The sequence below is a fragment of the Epinephelus fuscoguttatus genome, linkage group LG1, assembly GCF_011397635.1.
Source record: "Epinephelus fuscoguttatus linkage group LG1, E.fuscoguttatus.final_Chr_v1".
In the NCBI taxonomy this organism is placed as follows: Eukaryota; Metazoa; Chordata; class Actinopteri; order Perciformes; family Serranidae; genus Epinephelus; species Epinephelus fuscoguttatus.
The window spans coordinates 15,520,040-15,540,242 of NC_064752.1; the positions used below are offsets into that span (position 1 = coordinate 15,520,040).

At 41.6% G+C, this 20,203-nt stretch overlaps 1 protein-coding gene across 1 annotated transcript in view; it reads right to left on the bottom strand.

Annotated features, from left to right (window-relative positions):
• Window positions 1-3,592: 3,592 nt before the first annotated feature.
• Window positions 3,593-20,203, bottom strand: part of tafa3a (TAFA chemokine like family member 3a) — a 169,208-nt gene continuing 152,597 nt past the window's right edge. The window contains exons 3-5 of the mRNA XM_049577753.1: window positions 18,812-18,961; window positions 17,861-17,985; window positions 3,593-4,669 (exon numbers count right to left, since the gene is read on the bottom strand). Of these exons, the coding sequence (XP_049433710.1) occupies window positions 4,658-4,669; window positions 17,861-17,985; window positions 18,812-18,961 (287 nt within the window). The 3' untranslated portion in view covers window positions 3,593-4,657. The remainder of the gene's footprint in view (window positions 4,670-17,860; window positions 17,986-18,811; window positions 18,962-20,203) is intronic.

Here is a 20,203-nt window from a genome sequence, read left to right on the forward strand (position 1 = left end):
AACCATAGCAGCCCTCCGCACGCCTCCCCTTCAGCGCCGTTCCCTCGGGTCTGATCTTTGGGAGCGAGCCATCTACATTTTTTTCTTAATTAATTATGTTTAGTATAAGGAGCATTCTGCAGTGAATGCACTGTTTCAATTACAGACAGAAATTAACTTACAAAATATGAAATTCCCCATAAAGCAGTGGTTTGTTTTGAGTCTAGACACCCTTTCAATTGACTAAAGCTTTCTCTGCTTCACTGTGTGGATTTATACGAGCTGAGTATCAACCAGATTTAGCAACAGTTCTGGAATTTACTTTGATTATCGGTCACACACAGATGGTACGCTGATGTTTGTCTTTGGAGTCATAAACACGACAGCTAAAAGGAAAATTTACACTTCAGAAATGTCTCTTATTATCACATCAGAGGAGGGGCCCCTGTATTACACGCCATGGTTTCCTGTCCCTGAGGTGTAAATGTCACATGCAGGTGAAATACAAATACATCTGCCTCCTCTGAGCAGCCTGCCTCTGACCTGTTTGGCCTCCACAGAGAGGGGAATGGAGCTGCATGTTGATATCAATAATGATCCTAACCACAGTATACAATGTATATTTGTCAAAATGGCTGGACACTGCACGACCAGGAGGGCGGGATCATCCTTTTTTTGTTGGGTTTTAGTTGTTGTCTTCACAGAGGACTGGTATAACCTTGAGATCTCTAGTAGTTTGTTATAATTGTGAAGGTCGTCTGTGATCTTAATCCAGTGTGAATCTGTCAAGTCAATTTATCAAGTAGTCAATCAAAAGAAAACAAATCGCCAACTATTTTGATATCATTACAGTCATTTATCAAGCAAAAATGTCAAACATTTGCTGGTTCTAGCTTCTGAAATGCAGGCACGGCACCAGGATTTTTTCTCTCCTGGGGCTAAGGGGGAGTTTGACCGATACGTGGGGGTGCTAAGAAAATAATTAATTTTCATGACTTCAGTTACTTTATAAGGAGGTTCTTGCTTTTTCAATAAAATCAGCTATGATACACAGCACAAGCATGTTCGATATAAAAGTGGTTTTAACTGAATTTGGCCAAAGAATATTCAACAAAATAGTTAAGCCTAATACAAGTGACCACAAGGCAATGGCAAAAATGTTTCACGTAGCAGCGATGGACTGCTCTGGAGGTCCTTCAGGTCCTGGCTCACGAGCTCCTCTCTCAGATTCATTTTTCGAAACTCCCTCTTCTTCTTTGTCACACTGGGAGACTGGGTCTTGGTCTTCATTTTCTACCTGCACTCTTTTTTTCTTGATTACAAAATGATCCATTGCAATGGACTGTAGGCAAGCTAGCCTTAGCCTAATGCGCGAGTATAAACAAAAGACTCCCCCCCGGTGACCACTCCTGATGAAAGCCAAAAGGAAATCAAGAGTGCAAAGGAGGGTCTACTAGGGCCAGAATCCAAGATCTGCCTTGGAACATAGAATGTCCAAACCAACCAATATGGGATTGTCCATGGGCTCCATAATGGCCCCATGCCAGTTGCCCACATGGTTTGATTTAACCAAGTTGGGCCCACATAGGTTATGCCAGGGCTACCTGGGTACAAAGTGGGTATGGGCCCAAAAATCTTATCTGGGGGCCACTTGGGTAAACCCACCCATGTGGGCCATTGGCATAGGGCCAATGTGGAAGCTGTGGACAGTTCCATATCAGGTCCATTCTTCTGTCCATTTACGACCCACATGGGGGTTAATGTTGTATGGAAGTTTTACAAGTTTTAACAGCAGTTTGGTTGCAGAAGGCTCATTTTGCTATAAATTATGGAGATTCATTCGCAGAAAGAGCAGGCTTAAATCAAACAGAAGAGCAGAATCTTGAAAGGTGACGCAGTAATGGCAGAATCAGTTCTGTTTGTTTAACTCACCCAGAAAAAAGGAGGTTAACAGTAACCATTTCTAAGTGGTGCAGTGTTGTGTTTCTGTGTTGTGTAGAGGGGAGTTAAAGAAACTGTGTGCATCCTATCTAGGGGATAATGTCAGTAAATTCAAGTAAAGTACAGACTTCGCTTATCCCACAGGAATGCACCATATCAAGCACAGACATGGGGGGTAATTTCTAAATCACATGAGCTCCCCTGGTGTTAACAGTACAAATAGGGCTTTTGTCCCCTTTTCCCCACCCTCCTGCTCCACACTACCCAGCCTGAATGTTTATTTTCTATAAGCTCTAATGACACGCACTAACAATCCTTCTGGGATTTTAACAGGCAACGCCTTACTGGAAATCATTCGGACCACCACCCAGCACCAATCATTGGTCGCTGATGAGTAGCATTAACTTGACACAATAAAAGCAGGCTTGAATGACGATCACATCTAGTTTTGGAAATGCATCAAATAGGATTAGAGTTGTGTTCGGGTGAGAGCTAATTATCAGTCTCTCCCCGGACCCAGATTTCAGATGGCTTTTTGTGAAGTCTGTTCATTTTAAGAAACCGTGCCGAGAGATTCTCCCTTTGTGTTTTTGAACGTGGCCTATTTTTACATTTGCTGAATTTCACATTTCAGTTCCATCGTGAAGACAACATTGATTAGCTGTGAACTCTCCTCCTCTTCCTCCTCCTCCTCCTTTTTCTTTTGTCAAATTATTTACTTGACCTGCTAATTTAATGTCTCAGCAGCTACTGCCTATGAAGCAGGATTCTTCAACCTTTTTCAGGCCAAGAACCGCTAAGCTCAAAGACAGCTGGAGCAGGGACCCTCTACAACATATATTATAACTGAGTTGCACTTGAATTAATTCTCTGAATATTTTCGGGTCTTCTCTCGTTCGCGCTTGCCTGTAGCTTCTAAGTCAGCAATAGTTGTAGCATGGCTAGATGTGTTAACCTCAATCTCTGCACTTTCACCGGTGTTTTCAGAGTCTCTTGCTCAAAAAAGTAACAAAACAATTAATTGTGGCTCACAAGGCTGTCTGTACACTTATACTACAGCTAACTGGCAAGTATGTTTACGCAAATGTTAGCTAACTAGTTCACCTAGCCTTAATGGATAAATGCCGCCCAGTCATTTAGCTAGCTCACATGATTGCACAAGGATTCATGGGTAGCCTAACAATTAGCCTATCATTAAGGTTGTGTACTATAACTTAATTGTAGACCAATTTATCTTTGCTCACATTTGAGTGGTGCAGAAATGAGTCCTAAAAGTGGGTAATGGGCTAGCATTTTAGCACTCCCACTTTTCCCTTCTTGAAGTCAATGGGTTTTTTGGTTAGATGCCTGAAATAAATTCTGTGGCTAACACAAGCTTACAAGACTTTCACGTTTTATTCTATGACATAGAAAATACTGAAGCTTTTATGTGTGTTAAGTGGCTAAATTAGACAACAGAACGTCATCATGCTGAACGCAGCTTCATAGACTCGTTGTGGTGGTGACAATGATGTTATGCAACCATAGTGCAGTTCGTTTGTAGCCTAATGTTAGCTTTTTACTTCTGGCATTCATTTGTGAAGATTATTTTACTGAAATAAACATGCAAGTATCATAAACATTTTTTTGCAATGAAGCTTATTTTTTTGCTGTAGTCCAAAAATCAGTGGAAAATCCCATTAGGCGTTTTGACGACAAGACAAGTGCGATGCTAAGTTCCATCCCTGGAGCACTCTATATGTTGGATTCATGGTCATTTCTATCTTAAGACATATTCTTACTTTTGAAAATTAAACAAACAAAACAAATAAACTACAAAAACACTTAACACTCACAATAGGCAGCCCTACTGCAGTAATTCGGGAACCCCTAGGGGGCGCAGATCAGCTCTTGAAGTCTCAGGCATAGTGGTAATCAAACAGCGTTATCACAGACTGTAAAAACCCAGATCTTCCTCACTAGTGATTTCCATTGAGTTAGATTTATTGAGATAATACTGACATTTGTAATCAATGGTACTCACCAGGCTTTGAAAACAACAGATACCATTAAAACATTTTGGCAGAACTCAGCTGTGTTGACCCTTCATGGTTACATTTTTTCTGGGTTTTATTGTAGTGGCGTCATCTTTTGTCTTTAAAAACAAGACTTGACATCCTAATAAACTTAAGAAAGCCAAACACTTGATAGTTTCAAATTAACAGAAAAAAAGAAACTGAAGAGATGTCTCTGCTCCATAAGGCTAAAAGGAATGAAAAATGCTTATGATCTCACTAGATCTTCAACACAGATATGCATCAAGAGTCCTGCGGCTCTTTGTGGCAAGAAAATAACACAAAAGTTTCACATCACGTGGTTTTGCTTTAAGGGTAATTTTTTTTTTTCTTTCTGGTGTAATCCACAGTCTTTAAGTCAATAAATATCTTCATGGTTGAGTCTCCTAGTCCATAGGAATAAAACTATAATACAAAGAGAGATTTGGTGGGCAGTAGAGTTCAGAGACAGCTACTGTTGATGCTGGATCTAAAGTCAGGAATCTTTTTGGATATGTAGTCTTATATGATACTCCCTGGTCCTCTTCCTCCATTCGTTCAGTGGAATGTCTCTGTGATAATTGTCCTCGTTGGTCCCTGGTTTCCACCAATCCTCAAAACACATGATATCCAACTGTCCTGTGGTGTTGGTCAAAGAAACGAAACATCTGGTTCCGAACAAGGTTTATCGTGGAAACAGACGACTATCGTGTGACCTGGAGAGAAAAGAGACAGAAAAGGATGCTCAGGATAGAAAGGTAAGTTACACTTTCAAAAATAGTGCTTCTTGATGTGCAATATAACAGAAACCACTGGGAGAGGAGTGGAATGATTAAACCCACTGTGCGTTTTTAATTTAAAATCCTGATGAAACAGTGTTTCGAGCATCTTGCTTCAGTATTGCAACGTATTTTCAAATGAAACAGGATAGGCAGGCGGGATATAACACTGGGAGGAATTTGATTTGATTGTTGAAAAGTGGACGTGCGTAAACAAATACAGAATTACAGTGACAGTGTACAACAATGTGATAGCAGTCTCTATGAGGGAGGGAGATAAAGCCCATCGTATGCTCCATGTAGGCTAGTTGATGAAGCATTATGCTGTAAAATGCCTTGTGCAAAATCTGGAGCTGTCACAGATACTAATTTCATCAAAGTGAATAAATTCTAGCCAGCTGGCCTGTGACCGCAGTATTTTGGGGGAATGGAACGTAAAGCCCAGTTCAGACCAAAGATTTATAACGAGACTAAACTGTTTTAGAATGTTGCAGAGAAATTTGCAGCGGTGTGAACTGACCATCTGAGCTCGATTCAACCTGGCAGCTGGCCAAATTGACCGGCGGCTCGTTTTAGAACGTAAAGCATGTCACCTGTTTCTACAGCCAATCAGCTTGTAGTGAAGTCAAGTCAAAATGACCACAGATGGCGTGTTCGCTTGTGGCCACAGGTGTGCTACCCCCACCGAGCCCTCTGTTTCCGTCCTCACAGTGTACTGGTGTCAGATGGTGGGTCGCTGCTGCTGCTCGCTGTGTGTGCATCCCTTGGTTCAAATGAGGGCTCCAATTTAGGATATTTTTTACTATCAATTAATCTGAAGATTATTTTCTCAATTACTAGTTAACTGTTTGGAAAATTGTCTGCAAGACTGAGCAGTGTTCCTGGGGGCCTGAGCTGTATGCAACATTCAGAGCATATCAATGATTCGGAGTCAGGGCCGAGATTGCCTGCACATGGTTCTCAACGTGGAGGTGGCTAACCCAGCAGCTAGCAGCTAATGGTGCTAATTCATTAAACAGCTCCTACAATGGCAACAGTACTGAGCTAATGGTGTTAGCCGAGGAGGAACCAGAGGTTGGGGGCTGCACCTCCATGACAATGATAACCGCCTTGTGAGCGCAGTCCAGAACAGCAGCAAAGAGCTACCTGGTGTAACTTTATTCCCTGCTCAGGAGGCTATAACTCAACTCTATCTTCACATAGCAAATAGTTTGCTGCTGTATTAATGCTTTGAATGTCACATACAGCTTCTTTAAGTTTTTTATTCGCTGCTAGCAGTTGGGGGTTTGTTGCCTTGCCTGAAGAAGAGGGTGAACTGGCACCTCTCCAGCTACCAGTCCACACTCCACACTTGGTCTGAACAACAGTCATAAATCCAAAGATATACAGTTTACCAACATAGAGGACTAAGAAAACTGGCTAATATTCACATCTAACAAGCTGGAAATGATTGATTTTTTGCATAGAAAATTACTTTAATGACAGTTCATTAATATCAAATGTTTGCATGTTAACAAGCTAAACTAAGATGGTAAACATAATAAAAAAATAACTGCTGAACATCAGCAAGATAGCATTTTCTTTGAGCACGACAGCATGCTGATGTTAGCGTTTAACTCAAATAACTTATAATATGCCTATAGACTCAATCATGTTTTTGTTTGTTGACTAATTGATTGATTGACTAATCATTTCAGCTCTACTTCAAAAAGTGGCTCTCTCATTAAAACAACAACTCTTGTTTTGGTGCTGCACATCTCACAACAGCCCATCTGTCAAAACTGTGACAGGTTCAAGGTGTGTATATTCCCAGCTGGCATGTTTATAATTCAAACATCTGCGGTGTTATACAGCAAAAAATGAGAAGACAGCGAGCGGCTCCAAGTCAGACGCAATGCAAAGAACATCATGCTCAATGATTTCCATGCAAACAGGAGGGATATTATTATTCATGATGGCATACTGCTGGCATAAGTATTCTCAGACGTTTTCATGAATATTAAACTCAAACATTGAAAGATGCAGTTTGTAATAGTACTCTCACTTTAAGCAGAGCTCTAAAAATACTCGTTGTTCCTTGTTGGTTTGCCCTTTAAAAGTAGAACACAAGTAACTTTTTGACTTGCCCTCTGATGCAGGAAGCACCACACACACACACACACACACACACACACCAGACACAAATAAACACAGTGTTCCTGTGCGAATATTTGCACATTACTGTCATTCAATTAACAGTTGGCAGGGTTTCACCAGTTGAACCAGCAAGGGGTTTACCCCACACAATCAGTCTTCGGAGCAATTCAACTCTAATATTTTGTGGAAGTGAGATTTTTTCTGCTGCTATGAGCTGCAGCTGAAGACACACTGCTCGCTGTTCAGGGAGCCACAATTTAATTTTCACTTCCATGTGACAATCCTCAGGAATCACGATGTGAGAGAGCGTATGAAAATGATTTGGTCTTGCTACTGTTAAAGCAGCAGCAGCAGGCTGTAGACAAACATTCGTGCGTTCAGTTAAACCGAGTTGTTTGGTCACAACATTATCAGAGGCGAATGTTTTCAGAGATGGGCTCAAGCATATTTCTGCTGGCGGCAACATTTTGGATCTGCTGCAGTGGCATAAAAATCAATTGTTGTTTTGATAATTGTTTTATACTTTCTGTTTTACACATTCTCATTATAAAGAAAAATTAAAACATAAGATACACAATATAAACACAACTTTAATAGCAGGAGACAGACAAACACTGTACAGTATGTGGCAGCAGGAGGAAAATATATGAAGCACACTGAAACCTTATTAAAGCAGTTAGCATGCTGTGGTATTGTTGTTTGTCACTGTGAGGGTTATCGGCGAGGAAACACACAAAGGGGAATCAGGAGGACAGGAGGCAGCTCCTCGGGGTTTGATGCTTAAGTTGCTTCAGGATGAAAAGCCACACTTGACTGATCAGCTGTACATTAAGTCCCATTGACAAACAAACTAAGACCCTATCCTTGATGGAGAGTGACTGAAGCTCACGTGTGTTTATGTGCACACGTGTGTTGCTTATTGTTGACTAGATAAAGCAATAAAAGACTGAGCATCTTTGAATGGACTTGTCTGATTCCTTTGGACTTTTATTGACACGTTTTATTCCAGGTGTTACTGTTGCTCTACTTTACAAGTTATATGGTCAGTGTCAGCCTCCGGCAATGACTTAATGGACTATAAAAACCTAATCAATCATCGATAGAATGATTTAGCTCCTCTTTTAAGGCTATCCATCGACTAAACGTCTCGCGCCGCCTTTCAGCCTTTTAACTCCAAAAATCGTTTTATTCACACACTGTTTCTGACTGGGATGAAGGGCTGGAGTCTAACACAAAGCTTGGTTCCATTTCACTGACATTAGCTTGTTTATAGACTGAAAATTGGACATGTTTTGAAGCAGATTGAAACAAAAAGCTGAAATTTGTGTTGAAGCAAGTGCACAACTTAGGCCACATCCACACTAATGCGTTATCATTTTGAAACTGTGTTTTAAAAAGAAAACGATCCACACAAATGTTTTAGTATTGTTTCAGAAATGATCTCTATCCACAATTTACACACCCGATGACACTTATCACATGATCTTTTACATACATGGGGCATGGGCGTGCTGATGTAAACAGGAAGCTGATTGTCTACACTGTGGTTGGTTTCTTAGTTACAAAAAATAACATGGAGATGGAGAGAAGTAAGACTAGACATGACAATAAGCAGTCCCTCCAGAAAATCGCAATAATTAACGCAAATTCAACGAAAGTCTGCAATATTTGTGGGGGCTTGCAATTTTTCAAAAGTCCCGCAATTTTTCCGCATTTTCTGGCTGACCGGAAGTCGTCCCGCATGCGACATCATTTGAAACAGTGTCGAGCGCATCATCAAATCGAGCTAATGGCATTGCAGTATGGAGAAACGCTCTGTATTGACATAAGAATTTACACTGTTTAAATGCATACAATATGTGCTGAATGTAATAAAAGGTTATGTTTACAGAAGATGTAGCTTACATGTTGTTTTACAGTCACATTGTCTGGTTTGAGAGCTACAATATTTACTCAGGATTTTTTGCAACATTATTGGAGTCCATGTTTTGAAACTAATTAAATAAAATTAAAGAAGAGAACTATAAAAACATTTGCAGCTATTTTTGTAATGTTCAGTATGATTATTATAGCAAGTGATTACATTACTTATTTTTGTGGAGGTAGTAATTTAAAAAAATCAATTTCAGTTTTTCTCCTTTTGTCGCTAGCCGCAATTTTTGTCAGTTGCCGCAATTTCCCGCAAAAAATCACATAAAAATGCAGCAATTTTTATCACAATCTTTGACAAAATTGGCCGTAAATTCAAGGGTTTTGGGCCTCAAATTCAAGGTTCTTTCGCCACGAGATCCCGGAGGGACTGAATAAGGTAGAAGTAATGATGAAAGTAACATGAGTATAAGGCTGTCAAGGCGGTGAAAAACAGATTGGGAGTAGCTGCAATGCAAATACTGTGACATATCTGAATGATACAGGGAGCATTATCCATCACAGCAGGGAGCCATGCTGGTAAATGAGAACTAACACAAGAAGAATAAAATAACTAAAGGTATGTAGACCTTGCTATAAACTTTTGGCTTGACAGGTTATGACTGATTAGACCCAATTAGGAAGTGAACGTGGGTGTCTGTGTCGTTTTGAGAAGTCTCTGTGTCCGCCCATCTATACTTAAACTCAGCCCTGGAGTTTTCAAACTAAAACACGGTCAGCAGCATTTTCAAAGGTCACAGTTTTAGGGGATCCAAACACTGGAGTATTGTGGATGCAAGGCGTAAATGTAGCAGTAGTTATAAAACAAAAACATATTAGTGTTGATGCAGCCTTAATAGGCTTCAACTAAATACCAGTATCAATTAGTTGATTGAAATTAGGTATACAGGGAGTGCAGCTTTTAAAGGATCTGCTAAATTTGCAAAATTCTTTTACAGTTATTTTAAATAACAGCAGAGTCCGTCTATCAAACCATATGGCATAAAGCCCTTTGGTGGCAGAGGGGTAAAACGATGTCCACAGGACCACGATTCAACTCATGGCAGCATAAACACCCAGCTTAGTTGCATGCTGGGTGGCTGTTTGTGGGAGGGAAGCCAGTGAGGGATTATGTTGTTGCTGTAGCACTCCTACTGGTCGGTTTGACAGCACTGCAGAGTGGCTTAAATTTAGGGAGATAGTATGAATGTCCATGTGAGTTACTGCCTCATAGTGATGCTTAAGGTGGATGTATGCTGTAAAGATTCAAACACATCTAAAACACACATTAAACATGGCTTATAAGCGATGATATCAAACACAAGTATGCAAATTTGCTTCACTGTAAGTCCCAAGATTCACAGATGAAACACTTGTATGTTGCCGAACACATTTTACCCACAAATATAACATGCTAATGTTATTAGCACAAGCCTATGGCATTTTACATTGTATGAATTAGCCTAATTTCCAAATAGCTGTTATTTGGATAAACTGACCAAATATTTTGAAACTAAATAGTTACTTTAATGCCTGAATAAAATATTAAAACATAACAAAGTGATTTATAAATAGCTTTTTGCCGGTTCAAAATCTCTGCTGTTGGGCAGACTGAAGAGACGCAAAGCTGACTTTATCCAGTATGCTCACGTCTCATACTCAGAATTTTTTGCTGATGTAGTCTGGGCATTTTTTGCATACACAACACCCACATACTCTGCAGCGCCAATGCACTGTGTACTCTATTTGGCATTATGTTTATTAAAACAGTATGTGATTTCGAATATAGCAAAGCATTCACCTCGCATTCCAGTAAAACATCAGCTGCATCGTCACAATCTGTTGCACCCCCGACTGCCATTCTCCAAAAGTTGCCGTGAGTCATGTATATTTTGAGCCTTTTATGCCATCTCTTTTATTTCCTGTAAAGTCCTAATACCTCAATAATACAGTGTAACTAGTCCTTCTGATGGTGAGTAGGATTCAACCTGGGGCAGCTGGGACTCAGCCTATATGGGGCACACACTCTACCAGGTGAGCTAGAGGTGGCCCTGTTATAATTTTATGAGGTATAAACTTTCCGTGTCATGCAGAGTTTAACCTTCAGTGGTAGAAAACGTTGTGGATTCAAGATCACCAGGTTATCATTTATCTTCTAAACCTAACGATCTCATAGAAATCCCACTGCTCAACTGTGCCTATGAGCTGCCCTTCACTTACAGAATCCATCTGGGGGTCGGTCCAGGAGCTGACTGTGTAATGAGCTACTGCCTTCGTCAATCACAAGCTACATGCATGCATACTGTGCTCCCAAATGTATTGAGAGATGCACATTTGCAAGACTCGTCCTCCAACAGAAAAGCAACACGAGCCAAAAGGAAGAAACAAAGACACATAATGGTGCAGTTCAATCACTACATTCCATGCTCCAAGCTATTATACAGTGTGTTACAGCTAATACACATCTTTATACAATTTTAGTCCTGTAAATTAATGGCCTATTTCCATTATGTGTTGAAAAGAAATTCACCCTGAGACAGCTATCCATCACCAGCCCTCAACACATTCTGAACAAGCATCGTAGCACCTGTCAAGTGGAAAGGCTCTGTGGTTCTTTAGCCTTCTGTCCTCTGATTGATAGGAAGTGAAAAGCAGGGGCTGCCGGGGTTATAATTCTTGACATTACCAGCAGGACTATAAAACTAGCTGCTCCCGGACATGCAGAGAAAGAGCGAACAACTGGAGTTGTCTGAGAAAGGGCCTGCAGGGTGTTAAGATATCTGATTTATTGATGTGACTTCATCATGAGGTGAAATGACACCATCATTTTTTATCAACAAGTCACCGCTGGACATCAAAGAGGAAATTATTTATAGTACTATACGAGGCATGTGCTGCAACTGAGGGGTTCCTTTACACTTATATTATGTATCCAGTTTGGGGGGGTAGACACAACACTGGCACATTATCGTATTATATTTGTTGTGGCAAACATTTTGGCTAAGTGTTGCTTACTTCAACTATCAGACATCTTTACTTAAAAAGCACTTTTCAAAACTCAAGTTACAAAGTGCTTCACATAAAGGAGGGAAATTGCCTCACAACAAGAGGTTTCCTGGTTTGAACCCCTGAGGTGGGGGAGCCCTTCTGTGAGGAGTTTGCATGTTCTCTCCGTGTCAGTGTGGGTTTCCCTAGGTACTCTGACTTCCTCCCGCAGTCCAGAGACATACAGGCTAGATTGATTGGTAACTCTAAATTAGCTGTAGGTGTGAATGATTATCTGTCTCTGTGTGTCAGCCCTGTGATAGTCTGCCGACCTGTCCAGGGTGTACCCTGCCTCTTGCCCAATGTCAGCTGGGAGAGGCTCCAGCCCCCCTGCGCTAAACTGCTAAATGCTTAACTTTGTTCACCAGCTAGTCGCTACCTTTGTCTGATTCTTGCAAAGTGCTGGGCAGGTGGAGAAGAGTGGCTGTGAGACTTAAACAGTCCATTTACTGGTACGTCTACGTCCCAATCCTCACCTATAGTCATGAGCTCTGGGTAGCGAGCAAAAGAACGAGGTCACGGATACAAGCTGCCAAAATTAGTTTTCATCTGAAGGGTGGCTGGGCTCAGCCTTAGAGATAGGGTAGGGATCTCGGACATCCGAAGGGAGCTCGGTGTAGAGCCGCTGCTCTTCCATGTCAAAAGGGGTCAGTTGAAGTGGTTCGGACATCTGATCAGGATGTCTCCTATTCCGGGCATGTTCAACTAGTAGGAGGCTCTGGGGCAGACCCAGAACACACTGGTGGGATTACATATCTGGTCTGGCTAAGGAACTCCTCTAGTCCCCCCAGGAGGAGATGGAAAGCGTTGATGAGGAGAGAGGTGTCTGGAATACTTTGCTCAGCCTGCGTCCCCCCCCTCGACCCGGCTTTGGATAAGCGGTTGAAACTGATGGATGGAAGGATGGATGGTGGGATTTGTGCAGCTTTCAGCTACAATATTTAGGACTAGAGACTTGGACCTGACCACTGTTGGGCTCGTCCTACTTAAGACTTCAGGCCACAAACCTTTAGATGTCGAGTTCTCATGTGGCTTCGGGCAGGCTTTGCATAGTCACACCCCTTGAATAGAAGTTTTCACGCTTATGCGGTGAATAGACTTGGCCTAACTTATGTGAAATGTTCAGATGCCAGTGCCAATGACTCTATATAAATATGGGCAACATGTCTCCACTTCCTCCCACTGTACAGAGATGAAGCCAAAATATCCCAGACACAAGTGCTGCCATCTTGCACTGGTGATGTCATTAGGAAGCAGAGCTTGTAAAGTAACTATCGGGAAGTGGAGCTGCAGTGCCCAGTCCCCACGCATACAACTGTCCAACCCACCGACTGACACGCACAACTCACAATCATTGTGTCAAACCATCTTTTTATAGCATCAAATAACTAATTAAAACCAAACCTATCAGAAAAATAAGCACTTAAGCAAAAATCAAGGTGATACGAACTACCAAACTTAACAGACACCATCTCCTGGAAAACTTTATTTGACGTGTACGTTTGGCCTATGTGCCATCCGCTAACATGGAGGAGTCAAGGTTTATGACCTATACTGCAGCCAGCCACCAGGGGGCGATTAATATTTGGCTTTATATTTGGGGAGCAGCCATGTTGTCCATCTTTATATACCGTCTATGGTTACCTGACTTCACCCTAAGACTTGCTTTGACAGTTTGTGATTTGACTGAACTCTGGTTTTCTTATATTAAAAAAGGAAAAACATCTATCTTTACTCAACCATTGTTTTACTTTAACATTATTCTAAGCTGTAATCTGTGCTGGATCGGTTTGATTTTTTTAACGTTCGAATTTTTTAATAATTTTGGAAGAACCAGCATCACTTTTCTCAAGGGAAACTGTCACTTCACTTGTGAATCTGAGCTCAATCTTCAGCAGAGCCCTCCATTTATTCCTCAGAATGATGTTAACCGTCCAGGAAGCTTGGGTACAGAGGCCCTCTAGCATACACAAGCCGTCCCTCGCTGGCTCTCTGTGGGAGGCAGCAGGGCCACGAGCATGGAGCGACCCCCGCTGACTCCCAAATCAAAAAAGAGTCGAGGTTCTGACGGGTTCTACTAGCCACCTGGACCCCTGCTTGTCTGTGCCTCTGTTTCTGCTTTCCCGTGGCTATGTGCGAGGGCATGAATTATTAACCCGGCTAAAATAAAAAGCTCTGCTTGGTCCAGGCCTCCTGTAGCCATGAATAATGGAAGAGGCAGCTCAACTACAGGCGTTTGGTGAGTCAAACACTGGGCCGTGATGGATGGCTAAGGGCCCACTGTGTTCCCCTCCTCCTCCTCCTCCTCCTCCTCCTCCTCCTCCTCCTCCTCCTCACCTACCATCCTCTTCAGGTCTACCACACCCTGAAACCCAAAACACACGTCCAGATAACCTCTATTAATCTCTGGAAGTGCTACAGCTTGAGCCCTCCTGCCCTGCCTCAGCACATCCCGCTTGATGATTTGGCTTCCTGGAGGGATTTTTGTTTGTTGTTTGTTTGTCTTTCCCCTGCCTTTGCTTGCCTTTGTTTTGCTTCTCGCTGGCACTTTTGAAGTCGTATGCAAGCCGGCTCTGACTTTTCAAAGGCAGGACCCGACTCAAGCCCGCTCTCTCTCACCCTTAATGCTAAATCCATGAGGAGGAGCTGGAGACATGTGAGCTGGATCTGTGCTCAGCTCCCCAGAGGCTGCGTTCTCCAATTTGTACCAATGAACTCACTTGTGTGCAATCACACTGTTTATTACAGAGGTGATAATTGATTTTCCATTTGCTAAGTTGCCATGTGCTTTATGCGTCCATATCTCACTTCTCACCTCAACCACAGACTGAGAATCATGAGGTTCGGTCTATTTATACACATATTATACTGCGCTCAGCCGAAAGCTTCTTTCTGATCTTATTAATAATAATATATTATTATAATTATAATCATTATTATTCAAGTGAATCAATCTGACACATGTTCTTCCAACCCTGTAATTCTGATTTTTTTTGTGTGTGAAATTATACAGTAGGTCCATGCAGAAAGAATGTGTTGTTGCATATATTAAAGTGACACATCATGTTTATTCATGAATCACTTTGACACTAAATATTCTGTTTTGTAGTTAGGCTCTGTGTTAACACGAGTGCAGATCTCAGCTGGTGATGAAAACGCTGAAAGTATGTCATGATTACACCTGCATCACAGACCAGGCCTCAAACTACAGTCTATTTCTAAGTGATGATCGCTTTTCAATCAAATATGTGAGATTACAATACGATGTGTCAAAAATTTTGTTACATTACAAGGTTAAATATAATTGAGTATCTAATCTCCACTAATTATGTGTGCATTCACTCTCTGGGGGAGCAATGATAAACAGTATTCACTGCTGAATCTAAGGATGCTTTCTCACCTGTAGTCTGGATCAAATAAAAACAAATACATTTTTGGCTTCTAGTCTGTTTTGTTTTAGTAGCTTTTTTAGTAAGCATCTAATTTTTGGTAAGTAAAGTAAGTGTGTAAGGAACTAAAGTTCTGGAGTGTGACAGAAAGACATGCATCACATTACTGCACCTTATTTGTTCATTTATCATGATGAGGCATATACGCAGTGGTGGAATGTAACTTGGCACATGTAATCGAGCAGTGCACTTAAAGGGATAGCGATTTTAAGTTGTCAGTGACACCTCGGTGTGGTGAGTGTGTGCAGATGAATGGTGTTAGGGCACCTGCCGTGCCGTGAGCGAAAGTCTGCAGGGTGACGGGAAAAACATAATCTGGTGGATTTTGGCTATCAGATGGGTCAGGAGCTCCAGGAACTGGCAGCATGGGGAGTTCCTAACACTCGTCACACCACTGTGACACCGACCTGATCTCACATTGGTCCCTTTAAGGAGAATTTTAAGATACTTGTACTTTCACCTTTACATTTACAGTACTTCATACCTGTACTCCACTACATCTGAGGTAAATACTGTATTTTTAACTCCACAACATTTATCTGATAACTCCAGTTACTTTACAGATTCAGATTGTGAATACAAAATATAAACACTAGAGATTTTATAGATTTAACTACCCATCAGAATATAAGTAATTAAAATTATCTGTACAGTTACCAGCTGCAACATTAAAGTGATGAACGTATTAATACATCAAAATTATTACATATTTTATTCTTGAATTGGGCCATGCTGTATAATGAGTACTTTTTTGATACTGATTTGTGATACTTTAAATACATATTAATGCTAATACTTTTGTACTTTTACCTAAACTAAAAATAGACAAGCTTTTTGGTTTAACTCAGGGGTGTTCAAACGTTTTTGAACACGGACCAGAATAGATAATGTGAAAATATCCAGGGGCCAGCTGCTTGTCTCATCAATGAGACAAAGGAATAATTTCCTCTTTCAGTTAAAAAGTAGTCAGTTTTTGGGGTGTCAAGTGGCTCAGTGAGTAAAACAGGCATCCCATGTACAAAAGCAATCTCCTCGCTGCAGCGGCTGTGGGTTTGATTCCAGCTCACAGCCATTTGCTGCATGTCAACCCCTCTCTCTCTCTCCCCGTTCACAATCACCACTGCCCTATTAATTAAAGGCAAAAAATCTTAACAAAAGAAAGCATTCAAGGTTTCAACCACTCTTGAAAGCAGCGGCCATCGCTGTCGACTTCGCGCATCTTAGCTGTAGTTTGCTACCTAGCAGGAGATGTGTGTTGCTAGGTCTGTTTATGAGAACACATCAGTCCCACCAGCGTTGTTCCTCCTTGGTGCACATCTACAGACTGTATGATAGTCCTGCCAGTGAAGTTGCTTGATGAACCGATAATATGTGGCGCCACGTATACTATATTTATGGCCCCCAGTCCAGACTTTTGACTCGCCTGCTTTACCTTATCGTTACAACAATGATATTGATTGTACGATGGGATGGCTATAGCATAATGACACCATCTGCATTTACATTGGTTCCTTATCAGCCTCCCTTTCACCATGCAATTCTGTCTGCCACCGAGTACGATCTCCTGGGAAAATGAAGGCAGAGTGTCAGGCTGGCACCATTTCTATCTGCTCTCATGTCTCTATTGTGGACTAAATGAATGAATGAAATCATGCTTTTGTCCTGTGTTGTTGGTAGCTGCTGCTCTGAGGAAAACAGAAAGCGATCTGGGTGTCTTTCTGACAGCGGCGCCGACAGTAATTCCACTTGGACAGGCTTTAAGTAAAATTTTGAGTGCAGAACTTTAACTTGTAACAGATATTTCTCCACTGTGTCATTGGGACTTTTACTTAAAGTTAAAGATCTGAGTACGTCTCCTGCTGCTGCACATGCAGGAGATTTCTTTTTAAACAGCACATCATCAATTTATCTTTTGAAATCATGCTAAAATCATAATATCTACCATCACAAAAATCCTGTGGTTTGTCTGTTTGCTTTCACACCCGAGCACGACTGCAACCTGATTCTCCATTGTTGTGTGGAGAATTCTTTGGCTTCGTAATGAATGGGAGTGGAAGCCTTGATTTTGGGAGCAGCCTCACCAGAACATCCTTCTCTATCCCCCAGTGTTGCCCGTTCTCTCCACAACTGTGCACAGTTGGCTGACTTGCTCCTGGATTGCTGCCTACCTGATCTACTGGGCTCCACCAAATTAGCGACTTAAGTAAAAATACAATAAACTGACTGTATGTAGACTTCCTCAGCAAATTGCGAAATGTAGCTAAATAGATAGCTGAACTTAACTCACCCCTTTCTACAGTTGTAAGCTGATCCCTTCAAGAAACACTTCACTGACTCTCCCCTGTGAGTCACATCTTTCCTCTCCTGCTGCCTCCTACTCTGCCTGCTCTGCTCTGCTCTCATCTGAAGTTGATAAAAAAAAAATCTCCTCCATTGCTGTCTTGTTTCTTTCTTTTTCAAACACTTATCCAGCCCTCCTCCGTTATTTCGGGGTCACATTTTGTTACAACTATTATCTGAGGTTTTTAACGCATCATAATTTTAGAAAATCTACCACCTGCCTTTAAGTACTTTTGTGAATTAAACCCACCTTGGTTGTCTTAACTTTGTTTCCTGTACTGCAGCTCCATCCTTTGAGATCTGGCAGCACTTTACACTCTTCCCCATCCATGCAGGGATGCATCTGGCACCACCACTTCTGTGCAACTATGGATGCTGGGAGGGGAAAAAAAGAGAACAGAAAAAAAACTGAGATACTGGAGGCAATTAACAACATGCTGTTTCAAAGTGTAGTCAGGTTCTGCCCTGGCCGAAGCAACAACAAGAGCCGTTGGTTTCCATATACATCACAGTGACTGAAGAGAGCTTCTTTTGATCTCTGCCTCAACAGAGGAGACCCGTCAGTCCCGCCCTGGTGTGTTTTCAGGTCTGAATTACAGGGCGTGGGTCAATGTCAAGCCGGTGAGTGTTGTGAGCAGGAGGGTGAGCGTTAGTATGTAGGAGAGGTAATAAAGCGTGCAGCAGGTTGCCACGTCAAGGTCTTAAGTTGCTCCGAGGAGGCCTACGGGGGAGAAACAGCTTCCCCTGACATTTCTACAGCGAAAAGAGAACTGTCAAAATCAAGGAAGTCCCTGTCGGAGCCATTACAGTGAAAGCAGCAGATGGGGATCGATTCACCTGTAACTGAGGCCACTTTTGACATGATATTAAATGACCCGGCCTTCGGTCTACGCGGCTGAACACAAGGTCTGATGTGGCCTCGACAACAGACAAAGGGCTGACTGAATGAACTGGTGGGAGATTTGATTTTGAGGATTGTAAAAGCCTCAGAGACACAGCAATGGGATCAAAAAAATCTCAACACTGTATTTTTTTATTCCTCCTTTCATACAATAAAACCTCACATCCCCAAATAATCAATGGAATAAGTACCAGAGGCGCAGTGACAGGTGTGACAGTTTCTGCACCGCACCGCATTTCCACCCTAATCACAAGTCAGCCTCAAATCATTACCAAAACTATAATGAGAAAGCTGGCATACCGTCTACACAAGATGGAGCCGCTCTTGTTGTTCCTGCCACCTGTCCAGGGAAGCAGGAGCACTTGACAGTCTGGGATCTCTCTTCGATCTTGTTCTTGTTGCAGCATCGGTGTGCAGCAATTACCTCACAGGTTCCCGCTTTCACATGAACTGGAAGGAGAAACATATACAGTGGTTAGAGCGAATGTGTCAGCCCTGTGTCTTGGAAATTACCTTCATATACAATTAATTTAAAACAGGAAATATGTTTGGAGGGAAGCGTAATGTCAAGCGCATTCATCGTTATATTAACATAACGAGGAAATGTTGCTCGTTAACGTAGCTGGTAAGCAACAAAAATGTTGATCCCAAACATATTTACAAAATCATAACTGACAATGTTTATTTCCATCAGAATAAACAATCTATCAATACATCACCCACTCACAGTGACCACAGCATTGTTTTTATTGTTACTTTTTTAAAAATATCTGAATCAAGAATACTTAATTGATCCCCAAGGGAAATTGTGATAATTAACATTTAACCTTAACCAAACTGCTTTGTTGCCTAAACCAGAGCTGTGCTGTTGGAGATCAATCGCGGTCTCCAGACCACTTTTTGAGGGCATTTTTTCTCGACCTTGTCTCCGTCTCTCAGACAAAGGATTTTATTTCAAGACCAGCCAAGACCACAACTGCAGGGATATTGCTGAACTGCCTGTGCAAAAAAAGAGCGTTAAATAAAGATGGTCAGATAGATTTTTAGCTCTTTGGTGTCTGTATTTGTTTGCTCTCAGAAAACAGCAAATAAATACAAACACTTTATTCTCATTGTGCACTGATACAAACACACATATATACAGTTTGCACACAAAGAGACAAATGAAAAGGAATTTGTATTCTGTGGGAGTTTTTGGGGGGTCTTCCAGATCAATTTGAGGAGTGTCTACTTTTTATCATGAGTGTGTCAAGCGGTATGGGACTGCCACTGATCTGGTCTTTGTCTCGGTTTCTATACACTCTAGCTTTGATCATGACTTGGTCTTGGTTTAGGTGGTCTTGACTACAACACTTCAACTACTACTCAAAGAAACACTGACTCTGAACACAGTCCAGACAGTGACTACCGTGTCACCACAATGTCATTTAGAGCAGTGGGTCCCAACTGGTCCAGCTACGGGGTCCAAATTTCTCCTTAGTCATTTGTTCGAGGTCCCCACAGTTGAATACATACAGCATCAAGCTAGTTTTCTGTCTCTACAAGAAGCACCCTATGGCACCCTACAGCAGGAAACAGTACTAAAAGTAAAAACTCTGTTTACAAACTACAAATGTTTGTAACCCACCAGTTGGTAACCACTGATTTAGACAATTTAATAATTTAGTCATTTCTGTAACCGCTTATTCTCTT